At 35.2% G+C, this 17,127-nt stretch overlaps 1 protein-coding gene across 1 annotated transcript in view; it reads left to right on the top strand.

The window, feature by feature from the left end:
- The window catches only part of LOC107504812 (zinc finger protein 160-like), a 115,122-nt gene that overhangs the window by 26,043 nt on the left and 71,952 nt on the right, over positions 1-17,127 (top strand). The window contains exon 6 of the mRNA XM_036232349.1: positions 1,356-1,423. Within this exon, the coding sequence (XP_036088242.1) occupies positions 1,356-1,423 (68 nt within the window). The remainder of the gene's footprint in view (positions 1-1,355; positions 1,424-17,127) is intronic.

Below are 17,127 nucleotides of genomic sequence, written 5' to 3'. Positions count from 1 at the left end.
CTGCAACGGGGAGACCAGGAGAGCGGCAGGACGAGGGTGTGAGGGGATCACGGAAGAGAAGAGAGGGTTAGATATGGAAGGAAGCACAGCGGTCAGGGAGTTAAAGAGACGACAAATCAGAGGCTCTGGAAGGACTTGTCATCGATGGTTTGACGGACAGTAACCCGGGGAAGTAGGCACAGGAGAAAGAAAATGGAGAATATACAGGGAATGGAGGAGCTCCAGAGAGATGGAGGGGATCCAGGAGGAGGCGCCTGATGAGCAGAAGCGGGGGCGACTAAGGGCGTCGTCCTCAGAGTTTCGGGAAGAGAGATGGCTGGGGATGCCGGTGCGGGAACAGTGAGGGTAGCCAGGTGACGGCGGCCGGGTGATGGCGAATGGAGAAGTCGCCCTGAGAGCTCAGCCAGCTGGGGGCGCCAATGAATCGGGGCAAAGAGTGGTTATGGGAATCAGAGGGGACAACAGGGATTGGGAGAAAGAGGCAGAAATACGTGGAGATGGGGCGTAATCAGAAAGATGAGAAAGAGCCGCTGCGGCCGAAATAGATTTCAAGTGTTTGGCGGAGCAGCTGCTGAGAAAGGAGTAGAGAAAGGGGGAGAAAGAGCAGGACAATAGCGAGGAAACGCAGGAAAGGACAGCAGTGCAGAGAAACAGAGAAGAGAGACATACAGATCTACAGACAGAAATCCAGGAAGAAAGGGACCCCAACCTGGGTGCGCGGTGAACTAATGGGACGTGGATGACTGTGTTGTGACGTATTGACTTGGGGCTTTATAATTAATTTAATTTGACAGTGATACAGATGTGAATGAGAATTGCAAAACTGCAGTTTCCAAGGCTTGTGCATTTTATAATTATTTGCATCACCGGGTGGCTTCCTTATGTAGCCAGAGGGGGGAGACCAGTCATGCGTTAGCCAGTCATGCATCCCTTCTTTTTTTCTGGGATGACCTGGTGGTGGTGGCCTGGGATAAGAAAAGAGTGAATCTGTCACTGAATGATGCTTTTTGAGGGAATGTTAAAACCGTTGGATCTTTTTTCTTTTACTTGGGATATACTTTTCCCCCCCTACTTTGCTCATATTTAGTTCATTGTTTTTTGTAAAGTGTATTGAGAAATCTAAGTCTGGTGAATTCCCGTATTTATGTAAATGATCTTTAACTCCTGAAAGAAGCTTTGGTGACATCACATGGCCACTTCTTATTCTTTACTACATATGAGGTAGTTTTAGTAACAGATAACCTAGTTTTTTGAGTTATTCTAATATTGAGCACCTCCCTTCCCCTACCTTATATGAGTTTTCAAGTTAGCAATCTGGTGACTACAAAATAACTGTTACCTTCATGTCCTTCTAGTCAGTTCTCTGGAAATGTTGAAGGAGGGACTGGATGAACCTGAAGCTTCATTCCCACAGAGCTTCATGGTGAGTTAATTTGATCAGCATATTTTCATTCCTAACCCTTTTTCAGAGTTTTCAGCACCAAAACCTATCTTCATCAGTTTTTAAAATAATTTGCTGTGATTTTCTTGAAAAAAAGGAAGGAAATCCATTCAGTGAGTCTGCCTTTCTAAAAGTTCTTGGGCCACATTTCACACCACCAGACGTCTCAAGTGTGTGTATTCTGATATATGTATCCCAGTGCTATTGGAACAGGTCTGAGAGAGCAAGATCAACACCACTGGGGAGGACTTAAAGCTGCCATTTCAAGGGCCTCCTTCCTGCAGACCTGCAGAGCCATAACTTCTTAGAGTGAGCAAGGATCCCCAGGTATCTGCATGCTCATTCCAACTAGATGGTTTTTGTTACGGTTGCCACTGGATCATCTGGGGAGTTTTAAGAAATAGCATCACCTGGGCCTCCCCAAGAGTTGGAAAAGTGGTCTATGTGGAGCATCACTGATTTTTTTTTTTAATGTTTTTAAACTTTTTTTTAATGGTAACATCGGTTAATGAAATCCAATAAGTTTCAGCTGTACACTTTTAACAGTATGGCGTATATATATTTACACTGTGTGTTCACCTCCCATAGTTAGATTTCTTTTTGTCACCATATATTTGACCCCCTTTACCTCGTTTACCTCCCCCTTCCCCTCACCCCCCTATACTCTGGTAACCATTAGTCTGTAATCCATGTCCATGAGTCTCTGATTGTTTGTCCTGCTCATTTGTTGCTTATGGGTTTATATTCCACATATAAGTAATTTCATGTGATTTTCAACTTCTGTCTGGCTTATTTCGCTTAGCATGATATCTCAAGGTCCATCCATGTTGTTGCAAAGGGCAGTATTTCATCTCTTATAGCTGAGTAATATTCCATTGTATATATGTACCACAGCTTCTTTATCCAATCATCTATCGTAGGACAATTCGGTCGCTTCCATGTCCTGGCCACTGTGAATAATGCTGCTATGAATATCGGTGTGCAAATATCTTTTAAGGTATGGGTTTTCAAGTCTTTGGAGTAAATACCTAGTAGAGGGATTGCTGGATCATATGGTAGATCAATTTTTAGTTTTTTGAGGAACCTCTACTGTTTTCCATAGTAGCTGTACCAATTTGCAGTCCCACCAGCAGTGTTTGAAGGCTCCTTTTTTCTGCATCCTCTCCAACATTTGTTATTACTAGTCCTATTAATTATAGCTATTCTCACAGGTGTAAGATAGTATCTGATTGTGGTTTTGATTTGCATTTCCCTCATAGCTAGAGACGCTGAGCATCTTTTCATATATTTGTTGGCCATTTGTATGTCCTCTAGGGAGAAGTGTCTGTTCAGGTCATATGCCCATTTTTTGAATGGATCATTTGATTTTTTTGTTGTTGTTATTGAGTCGTATGGATTCTTTTGTATATTTTGGATATTAGGCCCTTATCAGAGGTGTTGCTTGCAAATATATTTTCCCATTTGATGGTTGTCTCTTTATCTTGTTGATGGTTTCTTTTGCTGAGCAGAAGCTTTTTAGTTTAATTAGTTCTATCCACTTATTTTAGCTTTTACTTCCTTTGCCTTTGAGTTCAAACTCATAATATCCTCTTTAAGTCCAAGGTCTTGAGTTTAGTTCCTATTTTCTTCTATGCATTTTATTGTTTCAGGTCTTATATTCCGGTCCTTAATACATTTTGAGTGAATTTTGGTGTGCGGTGATAGACAACAGTCTAGTTTCATTCTTTTGAAGGTGGTTTTCCAGTTTTCCCAGCACCATTTATTGAAGAGACTTTCCTTTCTCCACTGTTTTTGGCCTCTTTGTTGAAAATTTTTTTCCCAAATAAACATGGATTTACTTCTGGACTCTCGATTCTGTTCCACTGGTCCGTGTGTCTGTTTTGGTACCAATACCATGTTGTTTTGATTACTGTGGCTTTGTAGTATAATTTGAAGTCGAGCAGACTGATGTCTCTGGCCTCATTCTTTTTCTCAGGATGGCTTTGGCAATTCGGAGTCTTTTGTACTTCCATACAAATCTGATGACTTTTTGTTCTATTTCTTTAAAAAACGCTGATGAGATTTTGATGGGGATTGCATTAAATCTGTATAATGCTTTAAGTAATATGGTCATTTTAGCTATGCTGATTCTTCTAATCCAAGAACACGGAATATTTTTTCATTTCTTTGCATCTTATTCGATTTCATTTACTAGAGTCTTATAGTTTGCATTATATAGTTCCTTCACGTTTCATTAGATTTATTTCTAGGTATTTTATTCTTTTTGTTGCAACTGCAAAAGGAATTATCTCCACTTTTTTTTTTTAACACTTCATAATTAGAATATAGGAACACTGGATTTTCGAACATTGATTTTGGATCCAGAAACTTTACTGTATTTGCTTATTGTTTCAGATAGTGTTCTTGTGGAGTCTTTAGGGTTTTCTATACAGAGAATTATGTCATCTGCAAATAGTGACAGTTTGACTTCTTTGTTTTCTATTTGGATGCCTTTTATATCTTTCTCTTGCCTGATTGCACTTGCTAGGACCTCCAGTGTTACACTGAATAACAGTGGCGATAGTGGACAGCCTTGCCTTGTTCCTGATCTTGGAAGGTTTTTAGTTTTTCTACATTAAGTATAATGGTGGCTGAGGATTTGTCATATAGGGCCTTTATTATGTTAAGGTACTTTCCTTCTACACACAGCACCGCCATAGCTGAGACATCAAACTGGATAACAGGTTTTTCTGCTCAGATTCCCTGATACTCCAAATTCCCTCAACTTGCAGCCCCACCAAACCACATCCAGTTTTGTTCTCTGTAAGTCTGGTGCTCCTTGCTCAGCAGAGCCAAGACTCACACTTGTGGCAACAAGCTTTGGTTCGTGGTGTGGTTTCTTGAGGCAACTATAAGCACAGCACCTGTGGATTGCTTGCTGAACCTTAACAGGTAGCCCCAGAAGGGCACAGGCTAGGGTTAAACTTGGCCTATAGCTGAATCCCTCTCAGAACTGTTCCACTGGACACCTACTACACAAAGCCACACTAAGAAGACCGGGAGACTAAAGAGCTTTGCTTAGTACATAGAAACAGACACAGAAAGGCAGCCAAAATGGTAAGACAAATAAGTAGAAACCATATGAGAACAGAACAGAGATCCAGGAATAACGGAGTCAAGCAATCTATCAGATGTAGAATTCAAAACACTGGATATAAAGATGCTCAATGAATTTAGGGGAAGTGTAGATGAATTTAGTGAGAACTTTAATAAAAAGATTACAAAAAACATTAAAATGGAAATGGAAATTATAAAAGGGACCCAGTCAGAAGTGAAGAAAATACATTATCTGAGATGAATAGTATATTATTAGATGGAATAAACAGAGTGTATAAATAAGAGGATCCTTAATCAGAATGGCAAGAAAAAAGCCAAGACTATAATAATAATTTAAGTAGCCTACGGGACACTATTAAATGTAAAAATATCCATGTCATAGGGGTACCTGAAGGAAAGCAAGAATTTGAAGAGCTGTTTGAAGAAATAATGATGGAAAACTTCTGTCATCTGGTGATGGAAATAGACATACAACCCCAGGAAGCTCAGAGAGTCCTAAGAAAGAGGAACCAAAAGAGGCCCACACTAAGACACATAATAATTAAATACCAAATGTGGAAAACAAAGAGAGAATCTTAAAAGCAGCAAAGAAAAGCAGTTTGTTGCTTGCAAGGGAACACCCATAAGACTGGCAGCTGATTTCTCAAAAGAAACCGTACAGGACAGAAGGGCTTGGCACAAAATATTCAACATGATGAATATCCAGGATCTACAACCAAGAATATTTGTCCAGCAAAGCTATCATTTAGAGTCAAAGGACAGATAAAGAGCTTCCCAGAGAAAATCAAGCTAAAGGAATTTATCAGCACCAAGCCAGTATTACAGGAAATGTTAGAAGGAATTTTTTAAAAGGAAAAAACATGTATCAAAAACAGAATGGTAATAACTACAAGTACTTCAAATGGAAAAGAATTAAGTGCTTCAAACAAAGGATAGAATGGCCGAATGGATAAGAAAACAAGACTCCAACATGAGCTGCCTATAAGAGACTCACTTCAGATTAAAAGGCACACACAGACTAGAGGACTTAGAGGGTATTGTGCCGAATGTAATGGGTCAGATAGAGAGAGACAACTATCTCATGATTTCACAAACATGTGGAATCTAAAGAATAAAATAAACAACAACAAAGGTGGAAATAAACTCAAATACAGAGAATGTTTTGAGGGCTACTATATGGGAGGGGGATTGGGGAACGGCAGTGAAAAGGCAAAAGGATTAAGAGGTACAAATGGATAGTTGCAGAATAGACATGGAGATGTAGAGTATAGCATGGAGAAGATGGTTAATAATGTTATAATAAATATGTAAGGTGGAAAAGTGGTACTAGAATTAGTGGAGTGATCACTTTGCAGGTTATGTGGATCTCTGATCACCACTATACAACTGAAACTGGTATGTTATTGTAGACCAACTATAATCGAAAATAAAACTTATTGAATTGTGCAATATAAATATGAGCAACTAGTTGTCTATTATATTTTATTAAAGCCAGAAAAAAGAAATCAGATACAGACAAAGACTAAAAAAAAAAAAAAAAAAAAAAAATTAAGGGAATTGGCTTTTGATATGGAGGCTTTAATCAATCAGGCCTTGTTCCTATGAATTTCATTATATTCCATACTCATGTCACAGAAATACCCTACTCCATCACTGAATTTTCAAGAAAGTTTACAAGCATCATGTTATCTTTAAGTGTGTTAAATTTCTAATGGATAGCTCAGTACAAATGATACGTAAAATGTTCCAAAGAAATTTAAAACAAATGATAGCTCTAATTTATATTATTCTGTGTATTTATCTTTCTATTGTGTTTATACAATAGTGTCATCTGCAGATAGATGCATGAGATTCATTGAATTGCAAAACAATCTTGATTTTATTGATGTGAAAATTTAATTCTCACTTCAATGCATATGTAGTTTCTATATGCTTATCTGTCCTTGTACATAAAATGTTAACATTGTTGGAGCTATTCTTTCTCCTCGCTTACTTAAGTTGTTTCTAGTCTCAGTTACCAAAACTGATATGAACATTCATAAGAATTGCCTGTGAGTTTTAATTTGTGTCCTTCTGAAAAATCTAGAGAAAGTTTTGAGTAAAACCCAAGCTGTGCCATTTTACTGAATGTTTTCCAAAATGTTCTCTAATAAAAGAAGAAGAATATTGTTCTCAGCTTACTTATGTGCATTAGAAATTAATATATAAAAGCTTTTAGAACAATATCTAGTATGTAGTAAATTTTCAAAAGGATTGTGGTTGCTATGTTCTCTATTCTATGAGAAAGAACTTTAAAAGCCATAAATCTCTTTCAGTTCCAAGTCATGTATGAATTTTCCTCTGTGGTTTGTTTCACTATGCTATTCAACGGTTGGGCACACAAACCATAGACATTGATGTAACTAGTTAAAAGTGAGGTTGTTAAAAATGTGAAAACAGTTTTCATCCCAGAACTCCTCAATCAGAATTTTATTTGTTGATCTTTATTGTTGTCTGTGTTAACATTTGAGAAATACTTTACACATCTAAACCATCATGACTGTTTTATCTTAGAAATGTATACAACAATCTTGTATGATACAAATATGACACTCAAAAACCCATATGCCTGTGTTGACATGCATGGTGTTTTAAAATTTATTTTCCAGGAAAGTAAAGTCTTTTCCATTGCTTCATGGGTCAGATGTCATCCTTTTACTCAAAGTTAGAAAATACACTAGAGAATATTTCCGTCAATGATCCAAAAGTATTCTAGATACTTTTTTACGTTGAAACTAGTCCTCTTAACTCTGTTTTCATATTGGGTAACGTTATGAGCTCTGTTCATGGACACTTGGTAAATGTGTCTTTTGTTTCAATTATGGTTGACATTTAAGACTGTGGCCATAGATTTTTCTTAGGAAGAGTGGACCCAGCTCAGCGGAAACTGGACATGGACATGATGTTGGAGAACTACGGGAATCTGGTCTTCCTGAGTGAGGTCAGCTTCCTTCCAGAATGTCTACCCCACCCACAGGGTTTCCTTTATCAGTATAGCATCTCCCTGGAGCTTCTGCTTTGCGTGGTAGAATTTCAGATCTCTGCTCTCAAGGACCATATTGGGGGTTTGATGGTGTGAAAAGAAGTCTTTATGCTATACTTGGAAGTAGAACTCAGGATTTGAAAATATACACGTTGTCTAGTAGAATAAAGTTGCTATCAGAAAACAGTATTTTGCGGAATTATTTTCTAGAATATTTTAAAATTCTGCAGTGTCCTCTCTTTTCCAGAATGGATTGTAAACTGGAGACTCTCCATCAAAACCCATGTTCCTTTTTCTAATGAACAGGTCTTGCTGTGTCTAAGCCTGACCTGGTCACCTTTTTGAAGCAAATGAAGGAGGCCTGGAATGTGAAGAGAAAAAAAGACAATATCCATCCCCCCAGATAGGTGGAAATGAAGGGGGCAAATGACACAGATGAGAGGGGCAAATGACACAGATGAGAGGGACAAAAGTCATGGCAAAGTCAGACCTTAAAATTTTGATTGCGAATCTCTGCTTCAGTGGAAAGAATTTGAAAAGCTCAAGTTTCTTTCTGTCGCTGTCACAGAGGGACAGGTCTCTCCAAGATGTCTCATGATTCTACATCTTCTATGAACTCCACATGCCCCATGATGTGTGTCACATTTACAGTGAGAGCCAACATCCTCCCCTTGGCCAGTGGGGACCAGCAGGGTCTGCCTGCTTTGCCATTGCCTTAGGGGCCTGGAAGACTGTGTGTGTGTGTTGAGAAGTTCTATGATAAGCCATTTTTAAGTTTCATTCTTGCCTCATGTGAGAACTTTGTGAAGGAAGTGATGGAGGTCCTGGAATTTGGTACAGAAATTCCAGGGGCACTAGGGACAAATGGCATATGTTTTCTGCTTTATAATTTCTAATCCTAAAAATGGTTCAAACACGACAAAGTTCAAACTCTAATTTCATAACAAGGTACCTTTCTAAATCTAGAAGACCTCATTCTCAGTTTCACTTCACAATGTTCTTTTGCTTTATATGAACCAGCCTTAGAAATTACAAGTGTCTGTTCCAAATTCCTCCATGTTCGAATAGGTTCATGTATCTATTTTTCTCATAGAGTTTGTCAATAAATGCCATAGGGGAGCTTAGCATATTGCCCACAAAAGAGGAATGTCTCCACTGTTATCTGATGTCTTAATAATTATTTCATCATTCTGTCATGTTCAAGTTAAAGTTGCCTGGGCCTGTGCCTTATATGTTTTCACTTTCTGTTTAGATCTGTGTCAGATTTGTGCTTTTTGATTCCAAAGTGCTGATACAACGTGGTCGAATGTATTTCTTCCACATGAAGTGGGTTATAGAATTTATTGGGTGCCATATTTAGGGAAATATTTGCTTCCTTAATTTCAGTTTTCTTGAGGCAAAAAGTAATCATTAGGTTTTTCATCTGCCTTGCTCAGCACGCCTGTAATTCATGGCATACTTTAATTTCAAATGTTTATCTTATAGATCAGTGATTCTCTGATATCTTACAACTTTCTTGTTCTTTGATTTATAAATGAAGGTTTGTTTTTTTTTTTCTCTGTAGGCTGGATCACAGCCTCTACATTTTGCGTAAGAATACCAGAAATTCATTAATAATGTAATAAATTCCTCTAGTGTCATTCACATGCTTATTTATTTAAAACATTTTTAGAGCTATTTATGAATGATTCTAATGCATTTTTTATGAAATTTTCTTGCCTTATAACACATGCCACTAATGCAAAATGTTTGCTCTTCATGGGGGCACACTCAAGGTTGGAAATTGCAGTTATATAGAATTGTTATTCAGTATTACATCTATGTAGTATTAGAATTCTAGGAATACATTTTTTATTTTTTGTTTTGTAATTTTATAACAATGCTTTTACTTCTTAATGGTAGGATCCTCTAATTTAGCTACTTGCATTTTTGATTTTTACTTACATATTATGAACGTGAATGTCTTTTTTCAGTTCAGTACACTTGAGACAAACGAGTTTAATTCAAATAATGGATCAGTCATATGTATGTTGCTGTTAAAATTACATGCATGTTTGTATAATTTTACCCCAGCTTTGTTCATGACTTATCTTGTTTCTTTCTTTTTTTGGTTAATGATCAGTGTTCTATCCTGTATAGTTAAGTAGTTATGGAAATAGTCTTATGTATGTTTATGGATGAATTTATATTCTTGTTATATGACAGAATCATTTTCAAGTTTTGTAAAAATGACTAAAAATCTACCATCTCAACCATCTGTGTTGTGTTAAGTATATTCATGTTGTTGTGCAGTGACTTCTGCAAATTTTCATCTTAAAAGCTATCTCAGTATCCATAAAACTACTACTTTCTCATTTCCTTTTACCCAAAGCCATTGGCAATGACCATTTAATTTTTTTTTTCCTATGAGGTGGCCTACATTAGATGACTCACCTAAGTGTAATCATATCATTATCTGTTTCTTTGTGACTCATGTGCTTACTAAAAAAATGTCCTCATGGTTTATGTTAGAGGATCTATTTCTATTTCAAGGTGAATAATTCTTTGTTGCATGTTTATTCTTCATCCATTCACCTGCCCATGGACATTGGAATTGCTTTCATCTGTTACAGGCTTTTTAAAATAATGCTGGAATGTGCAGGGTTGTGCAAATGTTTCTTTCAGATCCTTTTTGAAATCTCTTGCATACATATCCAGAAATAGATAGGCTGCATCATGGTATAATTCTATTTTTAAAAACACCATACTGTGTTTTATACTGTGCACCAATTTATATTTCATCCCACCGTGCATAAGGGTCCAATTACTTTACATTTTCCTAACACTTGATACTTTTTGGTTTTTGATATTGGTCATGTTAACTGGTGCGAGGTCATAGCTCATTGTGCTATTCTTGTTAAACAAAGGATACAAACATTTCCTGGATGTACATTTAAAAAACCACTGGAAAGACACATGGATCTGAGAACAGATATTTCATTGAAGCAGATGTCTGAGGATGAATTTTTATGTTAAGAGCAGTTTTAGATTCACAGCAAAATTGCATAGAGTTACAGAGAGTTCCAACAAGCCACTTGCCCCTACACACGTAGCCTCCCCTTTCTCCATAACTTCTACCAGAGTGGTATATTTGTTACATAAATGAAGCTACACTGACACATCATTACCCCCAAAGTTCATAGTTTGGGTTCACTGTTGGGCTGTCCATTCCATAGGTATGGACATATTTATGGTGACATGTATCTACCATGTCAGTATCATGCAGACTAGTTTCATGGCCCTGAATATTCTCTGTGCTCTACTTTTTTATTCCTCCCTCTTGTAAAACCCAGAAACCAGTTATGTTTATTGTGTTTCCATCATTTTGCCTTTTCTAGAATGTCATAAAGTTGGAATGATATACTATGTAGTTTTTTCAGATTGGCTTTTTTAACTTGATATGTATCTAGGTTTCTCCTGTATTTTTTCATAGCTTGATAGCTTATTATTTTATAGCACTAAATCTTATTCCATAGACTGTCTGTACCACAGGTTATTTATTCACCATTTGACAGACATCTTGGTTGCTTCCAAGTTTGGAATGTATAAATAAAGCTGCTATAAATATCAACATGCAGGCTTTTGTGTGGATCAAAGTTATCAAGTCTTTGGGTAAATACTCAAGAGCACAATTGCTAGGTCACATGGTGAGAGAATGTTCAGTGTTGTCAGAACCATCCATCTGTCCTCCCAGGTGGCTGTGGCATTCTGCATTCCCACCAGCCATGAACGAGAGAGAGAGTTCCTGTTGCTTCACATCCTCACCAGCACTTGGTGTTTTCAATGCCCTGGGTTCTGGCCTTTCTAATAGGTGTGTAGTGTCATTTTAATTTGTTGTTTGTTTAATTCTCATGGTAGTTTTTGTGTACATTTCCCTGGTGACATATGATGTGGAGCTTCTTTTTATGTACTGCTTTGCCATCTATATATCTTCTCTAGCATGGTGTCTGTTAATGCCTCTGTCCATTTTTTAAATCAGGTAGTTTTCTCACTGTTGAGTTGAAGAGTTCTTTGCATGTCTTTAAAGGTACGTCTTTTTTAAATGGTTTTGTTTTGTTTTATTCCCCAGTCTTGGCTTTGTTTGTATTCTCTTGTTGAGGAAGACTTGTTTGTTTGTCTACTTAATATTCGATTTTAAACATAAGTGTTTAAATCTTAATACTACATCTGGAAAAAAAAAAACGGCTAAGAATTTGCCTTGAAAAAATCTGAAGTGTATGAAATTAAGTTTACTTTGAATTTAATAAAATTTAAAGTAACTGAAGCTATGTGTTTATTCCTAGAATATACACATTATATACTATTTGTTGACAAGACATTGGGTGTAAATTTTCTGAGTATTATATATCAATTCTAAAGGAATCTTTTAATTCATTCATACTATATGATGCCATTATAAAGATGGGTTTTCAATTTTTTTCTTTATTTTTGTTCTTTTTTACACTATAAAATATAATACATGTTTGTTGCAAAACATGAAATAGTAATTAACAATTTTATTATGGTTCAGTATGAGATCAGCTATTATCATGTACTTGACATTTATTTATTTATATGATATGTTTATTCACTTATTCATATTATTTAAGTTCACTTGATATGCAATGTTAGTATCATTTGTAGAGTATAGTAATTATTTATATTATCAGTATCATATCTTACAAAGTGATGACCACATTGAGTAAAGTAACCATCTGTCACCTTACAAAGTTATCACGGTATTAATGACCATATTCCTTGTGCTGTACATTACATCCCCATGCCTTACTCATTTTTGTAACTAGATGTTTATAACTCCTAATTCCTTTCATTTTTTTTTTCTTTTTCACACTCCCATCTTCTCTGGCAACCATCAGGAAATTCTCTGTATCTAGGAATGTTTTTTTGATTTGTTTTGATAGTTTTCATTTGACTTATTTCACGTAGCACAATACCCTATAGGTCCATCCACTTTGTTGCCAGTGGCAAGATTTCCTTGTTTCTCGTGGCTAAATAATATTCCATTGTATATCTGTCATATTTTTTATCCATTGATCTATTGAGGGACTCCTAGGTTGATTCTATATTCTGTCTATTGTAAATAATGTAGCAGTTGATGTAGGGTGGATATATCTTTTCGAATGAGTGTTTTCATATTTTTTTGCATAAATGCCTATAATTGGAATTGCTAGGTCTTACAGTAAGTAGTTCATAATTTTTTGAGGAAACTCCATTTTTTTTATAGTGGCTATTCATATTCCCACCAACAGTTCATGAAGGTCCTCATCATTCTGCACCATTACCAAAACTTATTGTTGTTGATTTATTGATGATAGCCATTCTGGCAGGTGTGTGGTGATACCTCGCTGTGGTTTTAATTTGCATTTTTGGATGATTAGTGATGTTGAGGTACTTTTTGTATGTCTGTTGACTGTATGTTCTGTTTGGAGAAATGTCTATTTGGGTCCTCTGCCCATTTTGTTAGTCAAATTGTTTGATTTTTTTGGTGTTAAGCAGTGCGAGTTCTTTATATATTTTGGATATTTACTCCATATCAGATGTATCACTGGTGAATATCTTCTCCCATTCAGTTGGTTCTTGTGTTATGTTGATGGTTTCCTTTGCTGTGCAAAAACTTTTTAGTTTGATGTAGTCTATTGGTTTATTTTGTTTGTTTGTTTTCCTTGCCCAGGGAGACATGTTCAGAAAAATAATGCTAAGAGTGATGTCAGTGTGTTTACTGACTATGCTTACTTCCAGGAGTTCTATGACTCTTATGGTTTCAGGTCTTACATTTAAGTCTTTACTCCTTTTTGAGTTAATTTTGGTGTAAGAAAGTTTTCTGGTTTAATTTTTATTTTTTGCATGTGTCTGTCTAGTTGACTCACCACCAGTTATTGAAATTACACTCTTCTTATTGCACTTTTCTTATTGTGTGGTATAGGCATCCTTTTTGATGATCGTTTGACCTTCTCCACGAGAGCTTGTATCTGGGTACTGTTTCTACTCTGCTTCATGATTCTATGTTTTAATAGTTATATTATACTTTTTTGATAACAGTAGCTTTGAAGTATGTTTTAAAATCAGGAAGCATGATACCTCCAACTTTACACTTTGTTTCCTTGATTGTTTTGGTAATCTGGTGTTCTGTAACTTTCTATATTAATTTTAGAATGAACTTTCTATTTTTGTGAAAAGTGTCACTGGGATTTTGACAGATTACTTTGAATCTGTAGGTCATCTTGGGTAGTCCTGATAGCTTATAATATTAAGCATTCCAATTGAGGATTATGGGATGGGTTTTCTCATTTATTTTTTTTTCTTTAATTACATCAATATTTTATAGTTTTCATCATACAAGTCAATTACCTCCTTCAACATTACTCCTAAGTATTTTCTTTTAGATGCTATTGCTAATGGAATTATATTTTAATTTTTTTGTACTGCTTCCTGTTACTGTATATAAACAAGTTTTATGTGTTGATTTTATATTTTGCCTTTTGATAAATTTGTTTGAATTCTGTTTTTCTTATTCCATGATTCTTTTGAATTTTCTCATATAAAATTCTGTCATATGTTAACAGAAATCATTTTATTTCTTCACTGTTTGCAGTTACCAGTGGTGATTACATAAAACATTTTTAAGTTATAACAATATACTTTAAACTGATAGCATGAATTATATAGAAAAACTCTGCTTCTTGCCATTTTCACCTCTATACTCACTTATGTTATTAATATTACATATCTTATGTCATATACAACATAAATTTAAGATTTTATTGCTTTTATTTTTTAAAGTTCTATACAATGAATTAAAGAGAATGTGTTTTATCATCAGACTTCCATAGATTTTTATATTTGTGTATGTATTTTCATTCACCAGAAAGCTTTATATTTTTATATGGCTTTGTGTTGTTTGCTGTCCCTTTATTTTGTCTAGAAGGACTTTATCATTTTTCGTAGGGTAGATCCAGTGGTAAGAACGTTCTTGGGGTGTTTAATCAGGAAATATTTGCATTTCTACATTGTTGAAGGACTGTTTTGCAGATACAGTATTCGTGGTGGATTTTTGTTCTTTCATCAGTTTCAATATTTATTCCATGTTCTTCTTCCTATAAAGCTTCTGTAGAGAAGCCCACTGATAATCTAAAAAAAGCTCTCCTTTATATGACAAGTTACTTTTTCTTTTTGCTACTTTCAATATTTATTTGTTGCCTATGAACCATGATACTTTGATTATAATATGTCTTCCTGTTGATGGTTTTATAATCATCTAACTTAGAATTCAGTTAGTTTTGTTAATTTGTAGATCTATTTCCTTCTCCAAATGTGGGTTTAATCATTTTATACATATAAACTCTGCCATTTTTCACTCTCCTCTCCTTATGGGGTGCAGTTAATGTGTATATCAGTGCACTTATTGATATCCCATAATTCTCTTATGCTGTCTTTATATTTTTATATATATATTTTGGCTTTCCTATATTGATAATTTTAAATAAACTGTGTTAAAGTTGTCTGATTCTTCTACTTGTTCAAATCTTTTGTTGATGCTTCTCCTACATTTTTTTAATTCAGATAATGCGTTTTTCAGCTTGTAATTTCTGTTTGAATCTTTTTGATACTTTCTTTTTGCATTTCATTTTGATCATACATATTTTTGCTGATATTATGTAGTTAGTTTTCTGTTTTCTCCTATTTTCCATTAACATTTTAATAGGATTATTTTGAAATCCTTATCAAGTAATTAATAGATCTTTATTGATTTCTGTTCAAATTCTGTGTATTTATTTTTTTCTGATTTAACCATGTTTCTCTCTCTGTCTCTCTGTCTCTCTGTCTCCCTCTCTCTCTCTCTTTTCTTTTTTTTGTGCTTGATATCTTTTGTTGAGGTTTGGGAATTTAAGAAACAATAGGCTTTATGAACTTGATTTGTATAAGAGAACACAAATAACAATCAGCTGTGCATGAAATTCTAAGATTTTTGAAACCTGTTCTGGTGGTGTGCATTCTCTGTGGTTTTTGTGTGTGTTCCAGTTTAAAATGTTTTGTTTTCTTGCTTAGATCTCATGGTATCTTTCTATTCTTAATGTTTTTGTTTACTACTGCAGTCCTTCTGGTGTTGAAAAAATTATTCATCTTTTTTACTTAGTAACCATCATAATGTATTCACAGTGTATTGCATTTCCCTTAGCATTCTGAGGCATGCAAAACAGTAACAAGTTCCTCAAGCAGCTGCAAAAAAAACAAAACAAAACAACAACAACAACAAAAACCCCATATCATTGAACACACAAAACACCTGTTTCTCTCCTGAGGAGAACCTGAGAATTGGGGTTTTCTCACAACATCGCCATGGTGTTCTAGGGAGGGTGAGCATTGTCGGCAACTCTAAGCAACTTCTCTTTGCTTTTTCATGTGACTCTTTCTCATTTTTTGCATTCCTGGCATGCTGTGAACTTTTAACTCACTCTGAAGTACCCAAAAAGGCAATTGGATCAGTAGTTGTTGGTAAGTTCATGTCTCCATGCTGGAGCAAAGTTTTTGTGCTTTCTATTCTGCCATTGTGCTAAAGTTTTCTGATTGGTATAAATTTGTTAAATTAGAAATTAAAGTATATTTACTTGAGTATGGTCAATGTGAGAATCTATTTGATATCTTTCAGCATTGTCTTCTGAAGACACCAAGGACTTTTTGCCAAAGCCAGGCATAGAAAATTCATTCCACAAAATGTTAATAATGGTAAGATATGGAATGTGTGACTTTGAGAATTTACAATTAATGAAAGACTGGGAATCTGAGGGTGTGTGTGAAGGACAGAATGGATGTTAGGTTATGGAGATAACCTAACTGGAACAATTACTCATAATAAATTTCTGTTTCAAAAAGATATCAAAGATATAACACATCTTGTGGAAACCATCACTTTAAGGCAATTACGGTAGCACAACAATGTATTTTTGCACTTAAAGATGGAAAATATTTTTTTTAAAGATTATATTTTTCACAAAGGGAATGTGGACATTCTGCAGGTCACTAATCTGTGGTGAATGATCATTTGCATCATTTAAAATGTAAAATTAGATTATTCCTTTACTAAAAATATATTATTCTTATACTGAGAAATAGTCCCTCCTTGTTCCAAAGTCTCTAATTTTCATAAACTTTGGAAGGTCTTTTTAAAACCATCATGGTTCAGTAGGTCCCTACAATAGTTATTTGGGAACAACTTCACATGGTTAATGAAATTAGAGCCCTTACTAAAGGCCTTTCTATCTTTAATGATTACCAGAGTACATATAATGGAGAGAGAAGATATCAGTTCATGAATCTTATGAAAATTATAACTAAAGGTCAAATCATTATAAACATCAGAGAACTCAGTTTCCAGAGAACTTTTATATATGTGGGAGTGTCTTTGATCAAAGCTCAAATCTTATTATATATCAGAATAGTTATATTGTAGAGAAGATAAACAAATATAGTGAATATGACAAATCATTGAACCGATCTTTAAATCTTATAGTGACCATGAGAATATTTATGG

This window comes from Rousettus aegyptiacus, unplaced genomic scaffold, assembly GCF_014176215.1.
Source record: "Rousettus aegyptiacus isolate mRouAeg1 unplaced genomic scaffold, mRouAeg1.p scaffold_m13_p_14, whole genome shotgun sequence".
NCBI lineage: Eukaryota > Metazoa > Chordata > Mammalia > Chiroptera > Pteropodidae > Rousettus > Rousettus aegyptiacus.
Note: the sequence above shows the minus strand (reverse complement) of the source record. Positions and strands in the feature narration are given on the sequence as shown.